Below are 26,753 nucleotides of genomic sequence, written 5' to 3'. Positions count from 1 at the left end.
ACGGGGAGAGTCCCAGGCAGTTATATTACCGCATTAAAGACCTGACGGAGAAGTGGATGCAATCCCCTACCCCAGCCAACCAACCCCTCCTAGATAAAATAATCCTGGAACAGTTCGTAGAAGCCTTGCCAAGCCCAATGCAAAGATGGGTTAGGCAACACCACAGGCCTACATTGGCGGAAGCTGTGGACATTGCATCGGCTTATCAAAAGGCCGGGTACAGTCGCTTCCCCTCAACAAGTATACCAGGAAGGATGACGTCGCCGAACTTTGAACATCAGATACAAAAAGGCCCAAAAGTGGCACATACCAGATGGAGGCAACCGGAGGAGGTCTTCAGGAAACTAGAAGAAAGGAAGACTGGATATGAGGAGAGACAGCCACCCATAATCCCGGGAGTTCGACAACCCCAGTGCTTTGAGTGTGGTGAATGGGGTCACATTGCCCGGTTTTGCCCCAGAAGGAAGACCACAGAACCTATGGAAATCGGCTACATGAAGCCACACCCGGAAGTACGTAACCCTGGTCCATACATCGTGGATATAAGAGTGGATGGACGACCGACCCGGGCGCTGCTGGATAGCGGAAGTCGACAAACAGCCATATCTCCCACCGTGAGTAATAACCCTAATTTACCTAACCTTTCTGTACCGATAAAGTGTATACATGGGGACATTAAAACATACCCGATGAGAGAGGCACAGATAGAGGTAAACCATGAAACCACCCAATTAAAGGCTGCCGTCCTTCCTACTCTACCCACCCCAGTGGTCCTGGGAACTGACCTACCCCACTTTAGTAAAGCACTGGATGAAGAAAGAGCAAAGAGCAACAGAACCTCGAACATAGGTGACTCTAGAAACCCCCCCGGACATAAAAGACGGAACAGGCTAGAGTGGTGCCAAGCCAGTTACATGACCCGACCCATTAACTGGAAACCCGAGGATCATGAGGACTCCCTGAGGGGGGAAACCCTAACTGATCCCACCCTTCGGGTAGCCCGTGAGAGAGCGGCCAATGAGAATGATCCAGACGTAACAAAAGGACCTGGCTTCCTGTTCCGTCATGGACTATTGTACAGAAAATATAAGGCGGACGATGGGACTGTAAAGGAACAATTGATATTACCAAAACCCCATAGAATGGTCATAATGCAACTGGCACACAACCACCCCTGCGGCGGACATATGGCCTCCCTGAAAACGCAGCAGAACATACTGAGACGGTTCTACTGGCCAGGCATATACGGTGAAGTATCCCAGTTCTGTAAGGCGTGTCCCACTTGCCAGCTAACAAGTGGCGTCTTACCAGCAAAAGCCCCTTTGCAGAAAATGCCCCTCATTAACGTTCCTTTCCAGCGGATAGGCATGGACATCGTTGGCCCTATAGAACCCGCATCCCGTGGATACAAGTATCTACTAGTCATCGTTGACTATGCTACGCGGTATCCAGAGGCTTTTCCCTTGAAGGGAACATCAGCCCGACAACTATGCGACCAGCTCATTCCCTTCTTCGCAAGAGTAGGCTTACCCTCGGAAGTTATCACAGACCAAGGGACCAATTTTATGACCACCTTACTTCGGCAGGTATGCGAAAGACTGCAGATACATCAGTTACGCACCTCGGTATACCATCCCCAGACCGATGGCCTTGTCGAAAGGTATAACAAAACGATCAAGAAAATGATACGGAGAGTGACCGGGTCCGATGGGAAGAACTGGGACCGTATATTACCCTTGGTCTTGATGGTATTACGCGACACCCCACAGTCGTCTACCGGTTTTTCTCCATTCGAGCTCCTTTTCGGAAGACAACCCCGAACCATCTTGGACCTTGTAAAAGAAGAATGGGAGACTTCGGATGAGATTTCTTTAACAGAGTACACCGAAGAGTTGAAGGAACATTTGACAGCACTCCGCTCGATGGCCGAGACGAATCTGGGACACGCACAGAGAAACCAGGAGAAAAACTATAACAAAGGAAGTCGGATGAGAACTTTCCGAATAGGAGACCAAGTACTAATCCTACTACCCACCAGTACTAACAAGCTATTGGCCAGATGGAGAGGTCCTTATGAGGTTAAGGAGGTACTTAGCCCTGTGACGTATCGGATCCACCAACCCGATCGTGCCACACCAGACAAGGTATACCATGTGAACCTGCTAAAAGCATGGAACGCGCCTGTATTGGTAGCCACAATGGATGCTGGTGAGGATACCTCAGAACAAAACGTGAATCATGAACAGGGCAAGCTAGAAGACGTGCAATGGGGAACCATCTTGACTCCTTCCATGAGGTCAGAACTTTTGACCAGGCTGTCTCCCTTTGGAGAAGCGTTCTCGGCCTTACCAGGGAGGACCTATTTAATCGAACACGAGATCAAAACCGATCCCGGACAGATTGTTAGACTAAGACCCTATCGTATTCCAGAAGCACGAAGGATGGTTATCCGAAACGAAGTAGAAGAGATGCTCCGTATGGACATAATTGAACCCTCAACCAGCCCGTGGTCATCCCCGATAGTGTTGGTACCAAAGCCCGATGGTAGTGTTAGATTTTGTATGGACTACCGACAATTAAATACGATCTCCAATTATGAAGCCTATCCTATGCCACGAATGGACGAGCTGTTGGAAAGGCTAGGATCCGCCAACTTCCTAAGCACGCTTGACCTAACTAAGGGTTATTGGCAGATTCCCTTGAAATCCACGGACCGGGAAAAGACTGCCTTTACCACTCCCCAAGGTCTATACCAATTCAAGGTTTTGCCATTCGGGCTACACGGTGCACCAGCCACATTCCAGAGACTGATGGATGTCATACTACGTCCCCATGAGAGTTATGCTGCGGCTTACTTAGACGACATTGTCGTGTATAGCACGACCTGGACAGAACATGTACGCCACTTGGAACAGGTGGTGTCTGAGTTGTTTAAGGCAGGCCTACACATTAATCCGAAGAAAACAGTGATAGGGGCACACGAGACGAAATATCTGGGACACTTGGTAGGCGGAGGCACGATACGACCGCAATTCTCGAAAATCCAGGCCATCCACGAGATACCTACTCCATCCACGAAGAAACAGATCTGTGCCTTTTTGGGTTTCATAGGCTACTACCGTAGATTTATCCCAGATTTCTCCTCGGTGGCAGCTCCACTAACTGACGCTTTAAGGAACAAAGGGTCTCCCGATTTGACCAAAAACACCGCTGCTTTGGAAGCCATCGATGTCCTGAAGCAGAGGATCACCTCAAATCCAATACTCCGGTGCCCCGACTTCCATAGACAATTTTTCCTTCAGACGGACGCGTCAAATCAGGGTCTGGGAGCAGTTCTTTCACAGGAACAAGGGGGCGAACTTCAGCCCATCTGTTTCGTGAGCAGGAAGCTCGTACCTCACGAGGAGGCCTATTCCACTATTGAGAAGGAGTGTTTGGCCATCAAATGGGCGGTAGAGACCCTCAGGTATTATCTCTTGGGTCGCTGCTTTACGTTGTATACTGACCATGCCCCCTTACAGTGGCTCACAAGGCATAAAGATACCAACCAGCGGGTACTCAGATGGTTCCTGTCTCTTCAACCGTTCGATTTCATTACCTTACACAGACCTGCGGGTTTCCAGCTGGTGGCCGACTATCTGTCCCGGAATCCTCCCTTGCCCGATCGGCCAGGGTTTGTGATGGGGAGATGTGAGAAGGGGCCCGGAGTGGAGGGGGTGCCGGGAGGGGTAGCGGGACTCCGTGGGATCGCGGCATGGGGCCGCGATCCAGAGAACGCAGCCCCGTCCCGCCCGCTATCCCCGGGACTCTACGGGATCGCGGCAACGAGCCGCGACATGAAAGGAGCGGCCCCCTCCCGTCCAGCCTTACCTGAACCCGCCAAGGGTAACGCCGCCGCGGCCTGCAGCCCGGGAGACGGGTTGGCGACGGCGAACCCGCGGGAGGTACAGGCGGTCGCGGGGAGCCGGCCCACACGGCCCGCCGAGCGTCTCTCCCCACCAGGAAGGGAGAGAAGGGAGAGACGGCTTGCTCGGCGGGGCAGGCCGCTCTGGGGCGGCCACGGAGACAGACACACATGGCGAGAGGGAGAGACTTCAAAGGGGGGGAGGGACTTGCAGGATGGAATGGCCTGGGAGCGGGACTCTTCGGGCAGGCAGCAGAAGCAGCCACTCTGGGAAACCACGGCAGCCTTTAAAGGAGGCGGGACATGGCAATACCAGCCAATGAGAAGTCTGATTGACAGGGAAGCTTTCCATTGGGGGGGAAGCAAGTCACTCACATCCTATAAAAGCCCGGGAACTAATCCAGCGTTTGTTGTTGATTTTCCTAGTCATACGAAGAGGACGAGGAGAGAAGGAACAACTGGTGGGCCTATCCGGACAACAAGGAGACTTAGGAGGGCTTAATCCTATACCTGGAAGACTGCCTAAGAGTGGAGTAACTCTCAAGGAGTTCATGGACTATATTTTCATTAGTTTAAAATCACATGAATAAAAGTATAATTTCAGCAACCCAACCCTGGTCCGGGTCTTGATTTCTACAGTTGGGCAACAGCGTTTGCTTGAGACGACGAGGATGGCTCAAGGCCACGGATTTCCACCAGGACATACAAGCCAAGGTTTTGGACATGCCCTTCGGCGGGAACAACCTTTTTGGGAAGGCGGTTGATGAGTCCCTTCAGGCCATCAAGACAGACACAGACTGCCCGGGCACTGGGAGTGCTCCAACAACGACGGCCGTCCTTTCGGAGCTCCGGAGGCAGACAAGGTGCCTCCAAGAGATCCGGCAGTGTCTCCTCCACGTACCGCCAAGCGGCAAGATCTTCGTCCCAGGAAGCCTACAGGGGACGCGGCAAGCCAGGTGATGCCCGTCGTCGTCGACAGGGAGGTCAAGGAGGCAAGGCGGCCTCCAAACAAGATTGAACCGACCGTGGGGTCGGGCCCCCGCTGAAGCACCCCGGTGGGAGGCCGGCTGGCGAGGTTCGTCAGCGTGTGGGAGTCCATCTCCACCGACTGTTGGGTGCTGGACGCCCTGGCCCAAGGGCACGCCCTCGAGTTTCAGAAGAAGTGCCCTCGCGTTCCACCCGTGGCCAGGAAGGAAAATCACGTCCCTCAACTACTGTTGGAAGTAAGGGCGATGTTCAAGAAGGGTGCCATCAAGCTCGTCCCAAAGAGGCTTCGGGGCTCCGGAGTTTACTCAAGGTACTTCCTAGTAAAAAAGAAGACAGGAGGATGGCGCCCCATCCTGGAACTACGACAACTGAAAAAGTACATCAAGGCGCAGAAGTTCCGTATGGTCACCCTCCAGCACGTGCTGGGACAGCTGGAGGAGGGTGATTTCCTGTCGTCGTTGGACTTGGAGGATGCGTACTTCCACATCCCCATTCTAAAGACACCGAAAGTTCCTCAGGTTCGTGGTCCAAGGGCAGCACTACCAGTTCAAGGCCCTCCCGTTCGGATTGAAGTCGGCACCCAGGGTGTTCACCAAGTGCCTTGCACCGGTGGCAGCGCGGCTGCGCCTACAGGGGATCCATGTCTACCCCTACCTGGACGACTGGCTCATCCGGGCAAGGACGAAGGAGCTCGCCGTGGAGCACACTGCGAAGACCGTCCAGCTGCTCACGGACCTGGGATTCTCCATCAACTTTCCAAAATCCCACCTGGTTCCGTCGCAAGTCGCCCTGTTTCTGGGAGCCAAGCTCGACACAGTGGCGCGGCTGGCCTCGCCGTCGGAGGAAAGGACCAGGACCATTCTGGGCAAGGTGCAGCGTCTGCTGGCCACGGACATGGCCAGAGTAAGATCTATCAAGTCCCTCCTCGCGATGATGTCCTCCTGCATTTATCTGGTGCGCCTTTGCAGGCTTCGGATGCGCCCCTTACAAGAGTTCCTCGACGCCCGCTGGGACCAGTCGACCGGCAGCTTCGAGGACAGGGTCCCTTTCAACGAGACGTTCCGTCGGGCGATCCGGTGGTGGGGTACCCGCTCCCATCTGTCGGCGGGCACAGACTTTCAGATCCCAGCTCACCAGATGACTGTGACGACGGACGCCTCCCTGGAAGGTTGGGGAGCGTACTCCGGAGATCTTCACGCGAGAGGCCTTTGGCTCCCGGAGGAGAAGTCACTCCACATGAACATTTTGGAGCTCCGCGAAGTGTTCTGGGCCCTCGGATCCTTTCTCCCGTCCCTCAAGGGCAAGGTGGTGAGGATCTTCACCGACAACACCACCACGATGTTCTACATCCGGAAGCAGGGCGGAACCAGGTCCCCGGCCCTATCCAAGGAAGCCCAGGATCTGTGGCATTGGGCCGTCGCCCAACGGATGTTTCTGGTGCCTCTTCATCTGGCAGGAATAAAAAACACGATCGCCGACTCACTCAGCAGGGAGCTGCGCTCGTGCCAAGAGTGGGAACTACGCCAGGATCAAGTGGATCGACTCTTCCAACGATAGGGCGAACCCCAAATCGATCTCTTCACGACGGCGACAAATTCCAAGTGCTGGAGGTTCGCCAGCAGGTTCCCCCAGGCGAGGAGCATGGGCGATGCTTTCTCGTTGCCCTGGGACGGCCTATTTTCTTTATGCATTCCCTCCGCTGCCGTTGCTGCTCCGGCTCATCAACCAGCTCAAGAGGTCCCGGTGCAGGATGATCCTTGTCGCACCGGCGTGGCCGAGACAGATCTGGTTCCCGGACCTTCTGGACTTGTCAGCGTCCACACCATTCAAGCTGCCGACGGACGCAGACCTTCTCTCCAGAGAAGGAGGCGCCATTCTTCACCACAACCCGGAGTTGCTGAACTTGCAGGCCTGGCTCCTGCAGCACTAGAGTTTGGAGGGTACGACATCCTGGCCGACTGCAGAGAGGTTCTTGCAAAGGCCAGGGCGTCCTCAACTCTCAAGTGCTACGGACATAAATGGAAGAGGTTCTCTGTCTGGTGCCGTGCACAGAAGATTAACCCTCTGCGGATTACAGCCCCTCAAGTACTGCCGTATCTACTGTCGCTGGCCAAAGCTGGACTGGCTCACGCCTCCATCAAAATACATCTGGCTGCAATCTCCCGATATACCAGGACTGCAGGACGGGCGTCCTTGTGGTCTCATCGCCTGGTGAAAGAATTCATGAAGGGACTATGCCGATCATTTCCGCCGGTGAAGGCTCCTGCCCCGGCGTGGGAGCTTAATGTGGTGCTGACCAGGCTCATGGGGGCCCCATTCGAGCATATGCATTTGGCGCCTCTAAAGTTCCTATCATGGAAGACAGCTTTCCTCGTGGCCATCACCTCCGCACGACGAGTGGGAGAGATCCAGGCCCTATCTTGCAAGCCTCCATACTTGACTTTTCATGACACGAGGGTGGTGCTGAGGACGCACCCCTCCTTTATGCCCAAGGTGCCGTCGGACTTCCACCTCAACGAGCCCTTGGTGTTGCCAGTTTTCTTCCCGTCGCCTTCGTCGCCGGCCGAGAGGACTTTGCACTCGCTGGATGTAGCTAGAGCGCTGAAGTTCTACGTGGACCGCACGAAGAGTTTTCGGAAGACGTCACAGCTGTTTGTGAACTTTGGGACTGTGAATCAAGGGAAGGCTCTCTCGAAGACTTCCATTTCCAGATGGCTCTCCGGCTGCATCATGCACTGTCACCAGTTGGCGAACCGACCGCTGCCAGGCCGTCCGAGAGCCCATTCGACCAGAGCGATCGCTGCTACCACGGCGTTCCTGTCTGGTGTGCCCCTGCTAGACATCTGCAGGGCTACGACGTGGAGGTCGACGCACACCTTCACAAGATTCTACTGCATCGATCGGGACTCCAGGGAGGAGTCCAGGGTCGGCCAAGCAGTGCTGCGCAACCTGTTCACCTAAGGTGAGCCTGGTGAGGAGGTAAGAGATGCTTAATGTTGAGTTGTTGTATTGCTTAATGTTGAGCCTGTTGCCACCTCCCTTGGTTGTGCATGTGTGTACTGCTATGTATTCTCTTATTCATGAGCATGTGAATCCTCCTGCCTACCCCTCTGCGGCTCTTCACTTGGTCATACTGCCACTTTACATGCTGCCAAATCTGAGGATGGCTGCCAGAGGCGGTGCTTAGGGAGAGGGCAGTCATTGGCTGGGGGCAGTATGACCCAGAGACCAGTGATTGGTTACTACTAAGAAAGACAGATCAGAAACGAAACTGATACTGATTTTTTTCTATACCGAGGATTCCCGGCCTGACGGGGAATATTCATGAGCATGTGAATCCATGCCAGACCCATGCTGGAGAACGACAGTTACAGGTAAGTAACTTGTTCCTTGCCCTCGATCCCTTGTGTCTCTAATTGTACTTTTACACACAAATACAACTTTGCAGGTTAGATTATCACTGGAGGGACAAATGTCATCGAAATTCCCCATTTATAGAGGTTTAAAACAAGGGTGTAGACTTGCCTCTACAATATTTAACCTGTTCATATATGACTTGGGAGTGGCTCTTAGTCAGATTACAAGCGACTCACCACGCTTGGGTCATCATAAAATCGCTTATTTGTTTCATGCAGATTATCTAGTGCTCGTGTCTAAAACCCATATAGAACTGCAGAATTTATTAAATGGTTTGGAAACCTATGTAAATGAGAATCATTTAATAATGAACACAGCTAAAACTCACTCACTCAAACGATGGTATGCAAATGGAATTCATGCACAAAGGTAAAATCGTATAAATGGAAGTTAAAGAATGTTATTCTGGAAAAAGTATCCCAATACAGGTATTTGGGCATAACGATTTCTGACACCTTGACAAATCCATATTATGAGCCAGAATTAAGAGGCAAATTACGCTCTTTGGTCTCTCAAGCGAAAATCCTTATGGGAAAGTTTGGCAAATTTTCAGTAAAGCATGTGTTGACCTTTTACCAGTAAAAAGTAATCCCGATTTTGATTTATGGAACGGAAGCCACAAAGCCAAAAGATTCCTTGCGGTGGGAAAAACTGGAATCGTTCTTTTGGAAGCAAGTTTTATATCTCCCTATTTGCACTCCATTACCATTAATTCGCTTTGAATTGGGTTTTTTATCCATGCATTCTTATGTCACCTGGAAATACTGTGCTCTGCTGCGAAAATGCCTATTGTCTTTAAACCATCCAAATATATTAGGAATAATTGTTAACCATTTGTTGACTCGGAATCCGTTGTTCTCACAAACTTGATGCAAATTCACCTTGAATGCACTCGCAGACACCTCAATTGACTTAGAAACTGCTTCTAGCCAATCAAGGTCGTACAAAAAAAGATCCATCAACATGTTTGGTGTCAATGAAACCAAATGTTTGTTGTACAAAGATTTCGACCGTAAATTATTTGGGCATAAACCAAATAGAGCAACTGCCGACTATTTAGTTAAATTCCCATCAGCAAAGATGCGATACAAGTAGCTCCGATTCCGCTTGAATCTATGGCCAACATTAGATGTGTTGGCCAGAAGGAAACAAATCTCGAAGGATCAAAATCTGTGTCGATTTTGCAAAAATGCAAACCAAAAAGAGACATTGGAACACTGTATAGTTAACTGTCCCCAATTGAAGTCACTTCGAAAGTTCTACTTTAAAAAAATTACTTGAAGAACAAAACTTGTGTCTGCCCCCTTGTGACTGTCTTTTTTTAATATAATGGTTTTGTAGCTTGGCAGCATATTTTTTCATGTTCCAAATTGGCCACGAAAGTAGCAATAGTACCGTTTTTGGACGCTGTATTTCCAGAAATACGACATTACAATTGAATTGATGTATGTAAATATACAGAGAAAATTTTGGCGGTATGCATTAGTTTGTTTATAGTCAAGGAAATCATGTTTTACTTTATCTTGTATTTATTTGGAGTATAGTATATTAGTGTTTGTTTTTACCTTATTCCTTCATTTTGACTTGTGTTGTCTGAATTTGTGACTTTTTATAATGAAATATAAGTGGATACAGATAATTGTTTTGTAATTTGAAAGGTTGATTTTATGAACTAAACAAATAAAAAAAATAAAAAACATAGAGGTGCATGCATGGAAGAGGCTCTAGAAGAAACGTGTTAGTTGAGCAGTTCTGTTACTGGGGCATAATGTTGATGTAGAAGGCAGTGGTTTACATTTGGACACCAATGCATGAACAGTCTTTTTTTATAAGCACTGAAATGGATGCTCTGCCACCTCCACTAACTGTCCGTCTTCTTGCAGGCGTTGCATCAACTGTACTATGACCCGAACATCGAGAACAAGAATATGGCGCAAAAGTGGCTAATGCAGGCGCAGGTTTCTCCGCAGGCATGGCAGTTCAGCTGGTTGCTGCTCAGCTCGGATCGAGTCCCGGAGATCCAGTACTTTGGGGCCAGCGCACTCCACATCAAGATCTCCCGCTACTGGAATGATATCCCTGCTGACCAGTATGAGAGCCTCAAGTCCCAGCTCTTTAGCCAGATCACGCAATTTGCCAGCGGCTCCAAAATCGTGCTCACCCGGCTTTGTGTGGCCCTTGCTTCCCTGGCGCTGAGTATGATGCCCGAGGCCTGGCCCTGCGCTGTTTCGGACATGGTGCGCATGTTCCAGTCTGGGGACTCCAATGTGGATGGCCAGGCACGCTGCTTAGCGCTGCTTGAGTTGCTAACTGTGCTGCCAGAAGAGTTTCAGACCAGCCGCCTGCCACAGTACAGGAAGGGGCAGGTCCGCAGCGCGCTGGCGCAGGAATGCGGTTCAGTCTTTCCTCTGCTTCACCAGCTTCTCCAGCAGCAGGACTCACCTGGGTACATTAAGCAGAAGGTTCTCAAGTGCTTCTCCAGCTGGGTGCAGCTCGAGATCCCGCTCCTAGACTGCGAGAACCTTCTGCAGGTCGCATTTTCCTCCCTGCGGGACCCTGAGCTCTTCGACACCTCAGTGGAGGCCATAGTCAACACCATCTCCCAGCCCGATGCCCAAAGGTAAGTGAAGACCAACCCTTCATTGCACCCAATCCTACACCTTCCTCAATCATTGTGCCACACAGATCTTCAGTTAGCCCCCTTCTGGAAATTGAAGCTCAGTGTATAAAGCTTGACGTCTGGTTGTGGATCCTCTGAAGTGCCTGATGGTAGCTTTCTTTCTTGAACATCAGTCCCTGCCCTCTCGATGGCCAGATTGGGACATTTGCAAATCCAGTTGCTACTTTGTCTTCACTTTTGGTGTCCGACTCGAAAATCAGAACGCAGGAGAATTTTGCCTGTCTTTTTACCTAGCAACCAACTTCTAATTGTTGCTCTGGAAGTCGTGTGGTCCAGACAAAGCATGCACATATTTGGATTTCCAAAACATAGAATGACTTCTAAACATTGAGGTTTAGCCATTTTTGCCTTTCTCTCAAACAGGTCATCTGAAGCTCTGGTGCCAGATGTCACCCGCCCATGTTGCCACTAGTGGATAGCTGTATGCTGTGTAGCTGATTTGGAAACTATCCTACCCTGAGATGGCACCCCAGCAGTCGGAGCATGAGATCTGACCCGCCTGTTGTATGTGCTTTGTCTGTTATAGAGTATTTGAACTATCCTGCATCAGAGCTTTCAGTGTTTCTGCAAGTGTTTTGGGGTCCATTTGCAAGGTGAACGCCATTGTTGCTTGCCAATGTTTCATTTTCAGTTTTTCGATAGTATAATGAGTTGTTAAGCATTTTGTTTCTGCCTTCTTGTATGATGGGATCTACTGGGTTGATCTATTCTTGCCGGTGCATACGTTTGGCCATGTCTGGGTTTAAGAGGGAAGTTGGTACTACTATTCCTAGGCCGCTCTATATTGGACATGGCATTGGCAGTGTGTTCTCTTCATGCTGTGGATGGTGTAGAGAACCTCTCCCCAGTTATTGGAATCAACTGTGAATGGTTCATTGGGAGAATTGGGCGGATCTGGGAGGCGCTGTTACTTGTGCAGTTTACTAGCTGGGTATTTTTAATAGTCGCTAGTTGTTTCTGTCTTCTAGCTCGGATGTGTATTGGTGTCTTTGGTGCACAGTATTTCCTTGTGAAGCTTCATGAGCTGGGCACTTGTAATAGTCGCTCGTTGGATCTGTCTTGCAGCTCAGATGTGTATTGGCGGCTTTAGTGCACAGTATTTCCTTGTGAAGCTTCAGCAGCTGGGCATTTGTAATAGTTGTGAGTTGGTTCTGTCTTGGAGCTCGGATGTGTATTGGTGTCTTTGGTGTACAGTATTTCCTTGTGATGCTTCAGCAGCTGGGCATTTGTAATAGTCGCTCGTTGGATCTGTCTTGTAGCTCAGATGTGTATTGGTGGCTTTAGTGCACATTATTTCCTTGTGAAGCTTCAGGAATTGATTTCCCCTGACACTGGATTCTGATTTTTGCTGTAAATGTTAGTCTCCCAAGTTTGCTTTTTAGGTTTTATAAGTCTACATTGAATCATTTTAGTCAAAATTGTCTACCTTTTCTTTTTTAAGGCTTTATATAATATGTTGGCTATGAAAGTAAGCATGTTGTACCAACGCATTAATTCTTAGAAGTTTTGTGACGTGTGTGTGTCGATGTTCTTGCATTGTGAAGTGAGTGTTTATGGTAGGAAGTAGAACGGTCAAAAGTACCATGTATATTGACGTAGAGGAGAATATATAGACTCTTCATTGATGGCATTAGTGGTAATTGCTTGCGTAGTTAATTGGGAAGATTGCTTGGCATAGTATTTCTTAACGTACGCGTGGATTCATTCTTGCAAGTCCTTTGTTTCATATTGTGCACCTTGGTGCCCGGTCACTATTTGGTTTCTTTTCTCTTGTGGCGTTTTTGTGGTTACTAATTTGCTGTTGTGGGTATTATGACGCTGTAATCCTTACACTCCAGTACGTGAATATTGGTCTAGTTTATATCTTGGTATCATACAGTCTTGAGAAGGGATGTGAATATTGGGAGTTTAGCTCTAAATTCAGTCCTACATGTGTTCATAAGAGGGACTCGGGTTCTGTACCATTTAGCCTATTCTCAGCACTTTGATTTTATCGTTGGGAGTCGTGGGCTGGTCTCTAGAGCAATCCCAGACAGGCGTTCAGCAAAATTTCTGGTTTACTTTTGCAGTGGCAAATATATTGCTTTATTGTTCTCGCAGCACACTTTGAAACAAAGAAAATGGGTATACAGGTTTTTAGGAAAGGTGGTGGATGTCTGTGGATCACAACCATGTTAAGATTATGAATTGGCCAAAGCACAATCTAGGTGAGGAGTAGAGTTGGTTCCAGGTTGGCATACTTAAATTGGGTTGAGCTGGTTGTTGCTTCTTGGAAGATTCACACATCTTGCAAGTGTTTCCTAAAGCTTAGTGGCTCATTTTGCCCTCTAATGAAAGCATAAAGCGTGTCCCTGATTTCTGGACTCTCCCGCAGAGGGACTTGCTAGAGTGCTTGCCCTGCTTGAATGGTTGTCTGTCTTTCGCTAGAGCCCAGGATTCTATTGACGCACTGCCACTTACTGCGAGATGTTCCTCTTTCTCTTTACACCCTGCAGCCTACTAAGTGTTTCTCCATATTTGCTGACTTGGCAAAACTGACGGTGTCTCAGATTAATAGGGAGCCTAATTGAAGTTTGCACCTGCTCTGCATGCACACGATAAGCTTTTATGTAATTATCTGTTGGACATGAGATAATGACACTAGAGGTAGTAGGAAGGCAATTATTGCCAATACAGACTACGAGCAAAATGAATTATTAAAACAACAAAATGATCATGAAATGCATGTAATGAATGTTATTATACTTAAGGTAAAAAACTTACAATTTTCTCATGTAAATTGGGGGGGGCAATTTAAAATAATGTAACTGAACAATAATGTACCTTAAAAAAGAAATGGTTTAAAACTTGATCAGAAGGATTATGACATTTGTTTAGGTTATTTGCCAAAAATGGATATTTAAAGACCATGATTCTGGCTGGTGATAAATCCTTTTTTCTACCTGTCCCACCGGCCGATATTGTTCACATACGGGAGCTGATGGGCGACCATTTTCTTCTCCGTATTGAAAAAATAAAATGCTGCGGGATTGGGCAAAATATTGTTTATCACATTCACTTGCTGATATGATGCCATTAATAACACGTCTATACACAAGTGTTTCTAGGCGCTACAAGAGAAGGGAGGTAAGACGACCATCTTACTCGGCCTTGTGTCATTCCGATCGTGCAAGTGCGACAACGCAAAGTGCAGGAAAGTGGAGAAGGTGGGGGGGGAAGTGCTAGGAAGAGGGAGTGGGAAGTGCAGCCAGGGCATCGCGGCTCTGGGTAAGTTCAAGGAGGCAGGGGGCTGTAGAGGTTAGTCTAGTGCGCGGCCGGCCCGGAGGCAGCGCAAAGGGAGACTGATCATGTATCAGCCTGGCACCCTGTGAGACTGATGTTACCAAGCAACCAGTCGGCTCAGCAGACTGTTAGGTCAGCAAGGGAGAGAGAAAGCAGAGGATAAAAGGAAGGTTTTGAGCTGCTTCAGGAACTTCAGGTGGTTCTGCTCAAGTTTGAGAGGGGCAGGGATGCCATTCCAGATGGAGGCAACTGCAGCGGAGACAGATCTACCGCGCCCCACTCTTTGCCTGGAGAAGCGTCTGACCCTCAGAAAGTTGGAGTTAGATGAGCGAAAGGCTCTAGAAGAAAGGTATTTTGGAAGAGGGAGTTGGCTATAGGGCGGGCCCCGGACCCAGAAAGCCTTGTGGACAAAGCAGGGGTTCTTGAACTTGATGCTTGCAGGCACCAGGAGCCAGTGGAGAGAATTCAGGACTGGAGAGATACGGTCCTTGGGCTCGAGGCCAATGATAAGTCTCCCAGTCCTGTTCTGGATTAGTTACAGAGGGCAGAGAGTAGAGGAAGTCAGGTTAAAAAAGTTGCAGTAGTCCAGCCTAGAGAGAACCACAGCTCTGGAGAAAGTGAACTTCCGGGGAAAAGTGAGAAATGGAAGAATACCTCTGAGGAGGTCCAGATGGAAGTGGGCCTTCTTGGCAAGGTCCATGATCTGAGTGGAGAAGGAGAGAGTGGAGTCAAAGATGACACCAAGGTTTACTTGCCTCGCAGGAAGTTGAAGGAAGAGGACCCAAGGAGGTCAGCCAGAGTGAGAGAAGGAAAGCGGGAGCCGGTGTCCCAATGAGAAGGATCTCTGTCTTATTGGCATTAAGGCAGAGATCGTTGGAGGTGCACCAATCCTGAATTGCGGATACAGTCGGGAATGAGTGAGAGGGGAGCCTGAAAAAGAGCCGAGTCATCCGCATAACACAAACTTAGATGAGAAGGTAGAGATCAGGTGGGCCAAAGGGGCCAAGTAGACCTTGAAGAGCCAGGGTGAAAGGATAAAGCCCAGGGGAACACCACATGGGGCGAGGGAGGTGGTGGAAAGTACTTGGACCTGGTAGGGTCGGTCCTGGGGAAAGGAGGTCAACCACTACAGGGCCTGATATGTGATACCCAGGTTCTCAGAGTTGATTGATCAGGGTGGCGTGATTGACTGTGTCAAAAGCAGAGGAAAGGTCAAGGAGGATGAGGACAGAAGGGAAGGCTGGAGTCAAGATTAGAGAGCAGATCTTCACGGTTGTTCAGGAGAGCAGTTTCCATGCCTCTGGCTTCTCTGAAGCCAGGCTGATGGTCATGGAGACAACCAGTAGATTCAGTGCGGAGAGTAAGCTGGGAGATGGCCAGCTTTTCCAGGAGTTTTCCCAGGAAAGGCTTGATGGAGATTGGGCGATAGTTTGCCCGATATGTAGGATCGGCAGAAGGCATTTTAATGAGGGGGTGCACAAGGGAGTGCTTGAGGGGAGAGGGGAAAGATGCAGTGGCAAAGGAGTGATTAGAGAAATCGGCCAGGGCTGTAGCAAGGGTGTCAATGTGGTTCTTGGTGGCTCTGGAGGAGCAGTGGAGCACCTGTTTGGACAACTCTTTAAATAGATCGGACTTGTCTAGCAACATAGTCAGGTGTTGTACGTGAGAAAGAGGAGAAAGGAGGAGGAGAGGAAGAGGGGTTCAGAGGGGATCCGAGAGCGGAAGAGGAGAGCGAGGACGGATGTCCTGAGTTTTAGTGTTGAACTGAGAAGCCAGAGCTGTACAGAGGGCCTGGGAAGGAACCGAAGTGGAGACTGCAGAAGGATTGGCCAGCTCCTTGCAGATTTTAAAAGTGTTTGCGCGTGTTAGATGCCGCAGAGACGCCGGCTTGGATGGGGACTCTCTTCTTGGACAGGACAGAGTCTGTATTGCCTTTGGAGCAGGCAGCAGGCCAGTTTGTCAGAGTATGTGCCCAAAGCCCTCCACTTCCTCTCAGCCATCCTGCACTTGCGTTTCAGGGCAGCGAGGTCCGAGTCATACCAAGATTTGAACTTGGACGTAGGCTTCAGACGATTCTCATAACAGGGGCAAGGATGTCAAGAGTGTTGGAGATGGAAAGATGCAGGTTAGAGAGGGCTGTGTCAGAGAGCGAGTCAGCCGCAGGAGTCGGAGGAGCAGAGAAAGTAGAGACAAAGGCATCCACTGACACACGCCTCATGGGCCGAATGACCGAGACGGTAGGTGGCAGTTCTGGGGTGGGCTTTGCCTGAGGGACAGAGTTTCAGGTGAGAGGAAAGCAGAAAGTGGTCAGTTCAAGAGAGGAGAGGAGCGGAGAGAGGGGGGAATGTCTGAGTGAGATTGATAGAGAGATTGAGAGAGGGATTGGCAGCATCCAGGTGGATATTGAGGTCAACGACTAAGAAAAGGTGAGAGGTAGAGGCAAGGAGAGAAGAGGGGGGGGTCTGCCTATTCTGAGAGGAAGAGTGTAACTTGTAGATGTTGGCCACAGTCAGGGACCAGGAGAGAGAGAGCCTGCAGAACAGGCATTCAAAGGAGGAGTAGGCCTGCGTAGGAATGCCAGAAGCAGGGACCCAATCTGGAAAGATCAGAGTTTCTCTCCCTCTGGGTCGGTTGGTTCTGGGCTCGGAGAGGATCTTGTAGCCATTAGGGAGGAGAGTGTCAAAACTCGTGATAGAGCTGGCCGTGAACCATGTCTCGGTGAGAACAAGGACATCCGGGTCAAGTTCTTTGGGGAGGTGGCAGATGTCAGAGGAGTACAGCAGAGTGATTGTTTAGAGTAGCAACGTGGAGCAGCTTGCAACATTTGAAAGACTTCTGGGGTGGGTTACAGGCTTGAGGTACACCCAGCAGAGGTGGTAGTCTAGCCTGTGAGTGGGCCCAGGTGGTAGCAGTAGGGGGCCTAGTAGCCAGAGAGGAGGAGAAGGAGGAGGAAGGTGCCAGGGAGGTGGCGGAGGAAGGTGGTGGCAGAGGAGCCAGGGAGGTGCTAGTAGGAGTACTGGGAGAAGGAAGGAAGTTGATAAGACCAGAGAGACGCCTATCAAAAAGGAGATTGGGCTGAGGGCCCTGGACCAAGACGGTGCCATTCAGATAGACATTAATGATGGTATTGGAGTAGTGGAAGGAGGCCAAGAGGACCTCCCACCAAGTGCCACCATTAATGGGCGAGGAAGAGATAGGAGAGAGACCCGAGACCATATAAGGGGTACATAAGTCTGGAGAGGGAACGACAAAGAGGATGTCGGTTAGGGCCTGTCTGGAGGAAGCGCTGATGTGGGTTTCCGCGATGGGGAGGCCCGGGTTGGAAACCAGAATATCGCTTGAACCTTTTCCTACCAGATTTAGTGAGATAGATAGGATAGGAGATAGTCGCAGTTTGAGAAGATTGAAGAGATTTAGAGCACCATAGAGGGTGCGAGGAGGCAAGAAGGGAGCGTGAGGATGCAAAGAAGCACAGCCCAAGCCGAGCACCAGAGGAAGCAGCGGAGGGGAGGGTTCACACAGAAGGAGGCATACAGGGGGCAACAAGCAGGCAACCACAGGGGGACGCAGGAGCAGTGTGGACGGAAGATAGGGGTTGGAGAGGAAACGCACTGTAAAATAGCCAGATTCGACTTTCCTAAAAAGAGGGGAAAAGGCCTAGTTTCAAAACACACAGCAATGTAAAGAAGGAAAAATGAACTTTGCTAGAGAGGTGGCCAGGCAATACACTTCAATATGTTACAATATAAACCATAATTATTAGTAATTAGAGGTTTGGGTCGGATTAGTGGGGTGCAGGGATTGCTGCACCCCCTGACCCACTGCACTTACTTTTATAGCAGTTACAGCACGTTGACTGCTGCAGACTTCTTACTGACACCATCTGGAGCTTCTTGAAGTTGAGCTGTCCTTTGTCTCTGGGCCTTTAGCTGACGGCTGCCCGGGCAGGGGACTGCCGTGGTCGGTGATCTTTGATGGGCTTAGGGCCCAATCAGCGTTCTGGGGAGTGGTAGGGGGCAGTAGGCAGAGGGGAGTGCTGGGACTCGCGGGATGGATGCCGAACCAGCAAAGGGTTTTAAAATTAAATTATGATCCAGCAAGGTCTGGATGGAAGGTAGTTCTCTGGGGGGGTTAGAGGGGTTGCATTTACCGGCCCAGGCGATGGAAAGAGGAAAACACTCGATAATGATTTGTTTATATAATGCTTACACCTAACTGCTGTACATAGAACATATTTACATACATCATCCCAACCCAGGTTTCAATATTCATATACAATTAAGGACTACAGAAAATATGACTAGTTCTATAATAACAAGCTGCTTTTTTGGGTGTTGTAGACTTCTATGATTCTGTTGGGTTTTTTATGTTAATTTCTGCACCACAGTCCTATGTTCATGTACTGGTCAGGCACACACGGGTCTAGTATGTTCATGTCCAATCAGACACACATTTTATTTCCGCTTTTATTGATTCAAGTTGGAGGACGTTGAAAACTTAGAGCAACTTTCTGTTGCTGAATGGCATCAAGACCATTCTAGTCAAATCTGAGTATCATTGAGTAACATCAGCTTAACATGTATGTTGACATAACTATGCACAGGTGGTGTTAGGACTCGTAATTTGTGCGAAACTTGTCTGCTTGAACTGCTGATGATTAATGATAAGTGAAACTGTGTTATGCAAATACATTGGTACTTTGTATTTATTTGGCATAAGCTATATTGGACCTACAAGGGAAACCTTACATATACATTGCCAAGATATTTGTGATGATATATAATGTGGAACAGGGACATTGCAGCTGAATTCTATGTTAAGTGAAGTTTGCATTGTAAAGACTGGAGGAGGGTATCTGTACTCCTGCCCTCTATATTGCAGAGTAGTAGCACAGAGCGCCCCAGCCAAGATTCTCTATATGGTAGATGTGTATGAGCAACCCAGCCTTAAGCACTCGGGTGATGCGGGCTGGTTCTTAAGTACAGTGTAGTCCCCAATCCCGCACAAAGGAATGTCCACACACTGTTATGTGCGCACACAGTTCTATATATAAAACTAAGGTTCAATATATATATATATACATCAATTAATAACACACTTTGTACTCTGGCAGTTCTAATATGGCAAATCTATATAATGCCTATGTAGTACCACACATAGCTATTGACTCCTTTAAAATGCATCAACTACTGACAGTTATCAGGGTATGCAAATCATACAGCGATGTGTCCAGCATAGATCATCGGCAGGAAGACAAGTTAGGTTAAACAATGCAGAATGCTTCTTTAGCTACTAAGGTACAATTCTAAGTGAAGATTCCCCCACATGGGCATCCTGTAATGAGTATTAAGAAGCCCAGTCCATTAATGTTTAAATAGTCTTGTTTTCTGATTCAAATGTTCAACCACCCCAATGTACCTGAGTTAGAAACGTTTCTTCGACGGTTTCTCGATGGATCCCTCGAGAGTGGACTCCCTTTAAAGCAGGAGCCACAGGGCTTCGAGATTCCTCGAAGAAAAGTGAACTGCGGTTTCGAACGTCGCTGTGCTCTTCAACAATCAATCGTGGAAGTCCTTTGAAGATGAGGTGTGCGGTCCACCTCAATGCACAGAGTTCAGTGCCTCAAAGAAGACTCCGTGATGAACGGAAGGCCAGCAGCAGGTGTCTGGATAGATTTGGCGATTCAGACTTTACCACGGGCTGGACTTTGGATCTTTACTCGTCAGTCTTTGTAGGATTCGGGTGGCGGGAAACCCACTGACGGACTTTCCTCGGTCGTCGACGACCTCGACTTTCTCCGGCGTAACAAAGAGGTCGACGGTGATGATCTGGCAGCCCTTCGTTCAAATGTTCTTAGGCAAAGGTGGAGTGTTGCGGCTCTGGTTGTCTAGCAGCACAGCATCAAGCTGTCCCTGCTTCTGGGCAACATGACTAAACTGACTTCCAGTGGTTACGGAAATCCTTCAAACCCTGTTCGAAAGCAATGGACTTAGATGGCCTGGCGCTTTACTTCAAGATTCTCTGTGAACCCCATCTCCGGTAGACAGCCTTTTGGGACTGGCTTCCAGGGTACCTCAATGAAGATCAGCTTCTGCACGATGTTCCCTCGTAGCTTGGGAGGGGGTCTCCTTGCCAGGTCCTCTCTTGGATCAATCCTCGACAGACTCGACATCTTTTACATTTGGTCGAAGGAAAGCAGCAGCAATTCTTCCTCCAGCTGGGCTTCAAGGATAAGCAGCTTCGAGTTTCAACTTCAGCTTCTGAACAAATTGGGAAATGAGGTCCCCAGATATACACATCTGTCCCTCATTCACTCCGCTGAGCCAAGCTCGGTCAGCCAATCAGACCGAAGGGCATTCATGCATACAAGCAGCCAATGAGGCTCACAGGTATGCAGGCTATTCGCTTCCATCCAGAAACCCATACCAAGAAATGTGGATTGGGGCAAGCACCCAGCCCTTCAGCATCGATGTATTTTTCAGGCTGAGCTGTATCATTCATTCTGTCCCCCACACAGAAACCAGCCAGCCATAACATGGAATACCTATTGGTCACACTCTGGCCTGGACTTCCCCACAATACACACAGCCCCTCTCCTAGCATAGGGTCTACTCAGGTACATGTATAATACATTCTGCATCCCAGGTCACACGGCTCCACTCCTAGCATAGGGTCTGCTCAGGTATACGTATAATGCATTCTGCAGCCCAGGTCACACGGCTCCCCTCCCAGCATAGGGTCTGCTCGGGTATATGTATAATACATTCTGCAGCCCAGGTTACACGGCTCCACTCCTAGCATAGGGGCTTGCTCAGGTAAATGGATAATACAATCTGCAGCACAGGTCACGAGGCTCCACTCCTAGCATAGGGGCTTGCTCAGGTATATGTATAATACATTCTGCAGCCCAGGTTACACGGCTCCACTCCTAGCATAGGGGCTTGCTCAGGTAAATGGATAATACAATCTGCAGCACAGGTCACGAGGCTCCACTCCTAGCATAGGGGCTTGCTCGGGTTTTCAGAGTTTCAACATCTGTCGGTGTGTGCACCGATCAGGCTTCCGCTAGTTCCCGATCTGCTTCACCAGAGAGATCGACAGCTGTGGCACCCCCCCCCCCCCCCCCACAATCGTTCAGCTTGGCGGCATGGTGCCCGAGATCAGATCTTTAGAACATCTCAACCTGTCTGCTGAAAACATGCACATAATTCAGGCATCCAGGAAGCCTTCGACGCGGTCGCAATATAAAAGCAAGTGGCTTTTGTTCTGTCACTGGTGCTTTAAACAAAGAATTGGACCCCAGGGTGGCTACGATTGACACAGTGCTGTCCTTCCTCTCTCATCTTGCAGAGTCGGGCGTGCATGTCCTGTCATGCAGGAGTTATCTTTCGGTTGTGGCAACCTACCTATCTACAGGCCAGTGCTCTTTCTCACTGTCAAACCCAGTGATTAAATGGCACTTTGCGGGTCTTATGTGTCTTTTCCCTCCTGTTCACAAACTGCATCTGACATGGGATCTGAATGTGGTTCTTACGGCCTTGTGCCATAAGCCTTTCGAACCAATGGCTAGGGTAGATCTTAAGCACCTTTCGTGGAAGGTGGCTTTCTTGGTCGCCGTTACCTGGGCAAGGCGAGTGAGTGGGCGCCAAGTGCTTTGTCAGTGGAGCATCCCTTCTTAGCCTTCATAAGGATAAGGTTGTCCTTAGGACGAATCCTTCTTTCCTACCAAAGGTGGTTTCCGATTTCCATCTAAATCAGTCAATCTTGCTGCCTGTCTTCTTTCCAAATCCGGCTTCAGAAGCTGAGAGGGTCTTGCATTGCCTGGATGTTAGAAGAGCTCTTAAGTTCTGTCTGGACAGAACTTCTGAACTTAGTTCTTCTCAACTTTTTGTAACCTTTGGTAACCCGCAAGGCAAGCAGGCCTCCAAAGCGACCATCTCCAGATGGATTGCTGCCTGTATTACGGAGTTTTACACTGTTCAGGGTTTACAGCCTCCTAAAGGGATTTGTGCACATCTGGTACGGGGCAAGGCAGGCGCTGTTGCCTTTCAAAAGTATGTCCCCTGGGAGACCATTGCGAAAGCGGCTACTCGGGCCTCCCCATTGGCTTTTTGTAAATATTACTGCTTGGACTTGAGCTCCAGATCTGATGCTCAGTTTGGGCAGGCTGTGCTGAAAAACCTTTTTCAGTAAGGGGGTTTCCATCCACCCGTAGTTCCTGTGAGGAGTGCGTGGGAATCTCCCATAAGTATGGAGGAAAGGGGACGGGACGTAGGAGTATAACCAGGTTACTCACCGCAGTGACCACCTTACTCCTAGTCCATAGTCCCCTTTCCTCCGTACGTCCGCCCACCGTCCCCTCTAATAAGGTTCCTCTATTATTGATTAAAGGTCTCTGACCTGGCGATAGAAAAGGACTGATGGGCGATGCGCGGGACGAAGCTAAGAAGGGCGGGGGTTATGGCTGCGTGCGATACCCCGCGTAAAAAGAGAGGAAAGACCCATTTTTGAAAAATGTGTTGCTTTTTACAAAGTGCTCCAGTCTCGTCCCACAGGATGAGGAATGTACCATAAGTATGGAGGAAAGGGGGGCTATGGACTAAGAGTAAGGTGGTCACTACCTTGAGTAACCTGGTTATGCTCTACTTTCAGATCACGCCCTGATCACACTTCATGACCAACCCACCCACATGTGTGGCAAAACAGTAGAAACGTCAGGCATCCCCACTCTTGTCTTCTTAAAATGCGGCACTCTTCACCCTGGCTACCACTCTTGACAAATGCGTGCATGTGATTTTGTGTTTGCATACGTTGCCTCCTGAGCAGTGCACGGTGGTGGCGGAGTTGTTTTATGACGCCATCGCCTCAGGGTTGCATTAGAAACCATCACTGGAAATCTTTGGGTTTCTTCATTTTGTGCTGTACTCTTAACATCCCTTTTAGAAAACGATGCTTGCTTATTACATGTGTACGGCTCTTTGTAGGGAACTTTAGGCAAAGTGTTTGTGCGAGCTGCAGTAGGATTAAGAGGGAGGCGCGGTGTGAGTAGTGGACTGTGAAAGTTGGACATCGAAGGAGTGTCCGACAGTAGGGAGTGGCAGAGAGTGCTCCTCAAGCATTTACTCTTCCTGCTTCTGTGTTCAGTCCAGTTCTTTATGTGGCTCATGTGCCCTAATGCCATCTGCTCGGGGGCCTGGGCAGGGGGCTGACTATTTTATTTGCTGGTGCTATGCAAAATTATGGCGATTTCCCTTTACAACGCGGGCTCTGCTGTCAAGCATTAGATTTAAAATGCGTTATGCTGAAAAGTATCGCTCACACAGCTTTGCCTGGCTCGGTCTACCGACACAGTAAAAGCAGCATTGTGGTTAAGCAACATGGCAGCCACAGAGTAACATGGGCTTCATCAAACCAGTCTCCTGCTGGATCAAAACTAATTCCAACAGTCGATGGCTGCCTTTTTAAAAGTACTGGCCATCTTCTTCAAAGTACCTTCACCTGCGTGCGCTCGTTTATCTAATTGCTACATCTTTGGTTAACCATATAGCTATGTCTGGTTTGATATAGTGCTAGATGAGGAAGTACCATTACATCTCGTGTCCTTTCTGATTGGGGCGCATAATGCGCCGCCACGCGCAGACTGGCGTCAAGGTGCGAAAAGAAGGTCAGCAGGAAAGCCCTGTCTTGTGGGCTTCCCAGAACTGCAGAAAACCTTCCATGCCGGGAATGGAGGAAGTGGACGCCTTTCGTGGTTGATGTGCGTCCGCAGATCCGCGATCCCTCGTGTGAAACTGACCTTGAGAATGACCTGCACATTTACATTCCATGATCGTCAAGAAGGGGATGGCCTGTAGTGCTGCACCTGGGCCATGCCAAGAACCTTGGCATGATGGGAGACGGCGAAGAGACTGCACACATGTTTGGTAGTCTGTGCGAGAAAGTACACACATCTGGTAAACTCCCAAGACCTGAACTTTCTGTAAACGTAGGCCCGTGTTCTAGGGATTGATGGTGAAACATAAATCCATGGTGAGAAATTCGTTCTCCAAGCTTCCAAAAATATATTTGTAGAAGTTGATTGTGTTGGCTGTTCATGTCCAAATCCTGTTACCAATAGAAACTAATCCTATTTTTGCCTTGAATGCAAAACCCGTAGTAAGGTTAAATAAAGAAGGAGGTGGACAGAGATTGGGTGGGGTTTCAAAATGTACTTTAGAACCCAATAGGATGACTCTTCTTGCTGGGATTTAATTGAAGGGACTTGTCTAACACCCAGGGTTGAACTTCATCTTGGAAGCTGAAAAGATTTTTAAGAATAAAGACTGACCCATCAAACTTATTGGAGACTCGAGTGCTGTCTGCATATGAGATAACTTAATCCATACTGTGGCGCGTCGGAAGAAGGAGACGGACGCTCTGAAGACATGATTCAGATTAATAACACTTATTAGTAGAATACCTAACTTTCCCTATTACTAGAGGGAATACACTGCCTACCTAAAGAAACTAAAGGAGCGGGTCAAGTAGTCCAAAGTAAAAATGTCCCATGCAAATGAACCCAATCACTATATTTTATTTTTTTTAAATTTTTTTTTTGAAACCAAAGATCAGGGGAAAGCGCGAACGCAGTCCCCCACTACCAGAAATTATGCAGCCGAGTATCCCGCATTTGGGGACACCGCAGGGGTCAGCATATCCGGTGTGCAATGGATGAGCCTCACCCTGGGAGAACCACCTTAGTGATCATGGTGTCTCCCCTGCCAGGTTAACTCCCTTATATAGACCAAAGGAATGTCTCCTCTTAGTGGTCGGACATAGAAAAGCAATGTAGAAAGGGAAGGGCCATGGAGCACACTACAGGTGTCGCATTTCTTTGGGGACATCAATGTACCTAATTTTATCTGTTGCCTTCTTAAAATAACACAAACATGTAACAAGATGTTGGCGTATTCAGACGACGCAAGAGTGATCTATCATGATCCACTGTGTCAACTGATGTGGAGAGCTCTAACATCGCCTTAAGTGCCTGCCATGCTTCCCTTAATGGCACATTTAAAGATGTCATCCCAAAGTGACAGAAGCGTGGTCTCTGTGCCTTGCTTGGGGCATGCGCCGGATTGATTGCCATCCCAGAATTATGTTCTATAAGATGTTCACCACTTGTATCAAGATTGAGAGCCACGTGAGACCTGCACAAGCCTATAGTTATTCAGAACTAGGGTGTCAATCGAATGTGTTTTTTTTTTTTTATAAAGTGGAAATGATACAGGATTTCAAATGAACTGGTGTTAACCCTTCGTTTAATGGCTTATTAACAAATAATGTACTGTTCCACAATAGAATGTGGAAAGTTCCCAGTGGACTTTGGCGGAAGCGCGTCTTCCACATGAGCAGTAGACTGCTGGTTTCTGAGTGGTATGCCAACCAGATGGAAATCAAAGTAGTTTAAAGGAGGCTATGGTATATTAATGGGAGAATATGATTTATTCTTACAACCAATAATAAACTTTTGATTAAAAATATTATGACAAATCTGAGGATATCGTCCCTTCTTCCTAGGGGGGGGAGACCTCTGTCATGGGGCCAGGGTGGTCGTCCACAGTACAGTAGTCCCACTGGGGTGGTGTACCGAGATAGGGTCACATGGGGGAGGAATCACTCTACGGGTTTGGGGATGATCAACATCCAAGAATGTGGTTTGATCCCACTACAACCCCTTCTTCAACCCTAAACCCTCATTCCTCCCGCCATAGATGGAGTTAATGTATTCTGATGTCCAGTCAGTCAGAACAACATACGTGACAAAACTGAAAGACCAGAAAGTACAACGTGTTATACATATAGTTTGGGAACTGGAAATGTGAAGAGGATGACCAGGAGCCAGAGGATCACTCTGAAGAAGCAGAGTGAGTGGTCTAGCTTCTCACCATAACTGATTGGTCCAAGGAAGTACAACAATCCCACGCAGGACTATCAAAACAGCTCAGCTGGGACTCAGACGAAAGAGTTCCTCTGAGGAGCAGCAACAGGAGCGTGCAGAAAAGCAGCAGACTTGAGTTGCAAGGGAAGCCGCACTGGGAGGAATGGGAGAACCCTAACATGGACTGCCAGCAAGGGATTACTCTGGTTGCCGCTGAGCAAGTCCTTCAGGCGTCCCAGGCCCCAGCAAAGTGCGCAAAAGAGGGAAAATGCGCAGCCAGGAAGCATTGGAGCGCTGCAGACCTGCTGCAGACCCCGCTCGAAGCCCAAACGCTACCGGAACTTCGCAGAGGGACGCAGCTGTCCAGGCATCGTAACCTGTAAGAAGGAAGGAAACTTGAACGCATGGTGTCCGGGAGGTACAGGCGTTCCGGAGATGCAACAGGAGGAACACAAATATGGACGCAGAGTGATCTGTATACTTGGCAGGAGAGTGAACCAAGGGGATACAACGAAGCTGTGCAAGTCTGGTACCCACACTCAAAACAGAGAACAAGAATAAGA

The 26,753-nt window shown here is 48.9% G+C and overlaps 1 protein-coding gene and 1 non-coding gene across 3 annotated transcripts in view; one reads left to right on the top strand and one right to left on the bottom strand.

Moving 5' to 3' along the window:
• Window positions 1-26,753, top strand: part of IPO13 (importin 13) — an 848,611-nt gene that overhangs the window by 251,724 nt on the left and 570,134 nt on the right. For both annotated transcript variants that reach the window (XM_069642404.1, XM_069642403.1), the window contains exon 2: window positions 10,192-10,928. In XM_069642404.1, the coding sequence (XP_069498505.1) occupies window positions 10,192-10,928 (737 nt within the window). The remainder of the gene's footprint in view (window positions 1-10,191; window positions 10,929-26,753) is intronic.
• On the bottom strand, window positions 24,879-25,042 carry LOC138565525 (U1 spliceosomal RNA). The gene has a single exon (XR_011301369.1). It is a non-coding gene; the product is annotated as a U1 spliceosomal RNA (small nuclear RNA).

This window comes from Ambystoma mexicanum, chromosome 1q, assembly GCF_040938575.1.
Source record: "Ambystoma mexicanum isolate Mex_15411 chromosome 1q, UKY_AmexF1_1, whole genome shotgun sequence".
In the NCBI taxonomy this organism is placed as follows: Eukaryota; Metazoa; Chordata; class Amphibia; order Caudata; family Ambystomatidae; genus Ambystoma; species Ambystoma mexicanum.
The sequence above is the reverse complement of the archived record's forward strand: the minus strand, read 5'-3'. Positions and strand labels throughout refer to the sequence as shown.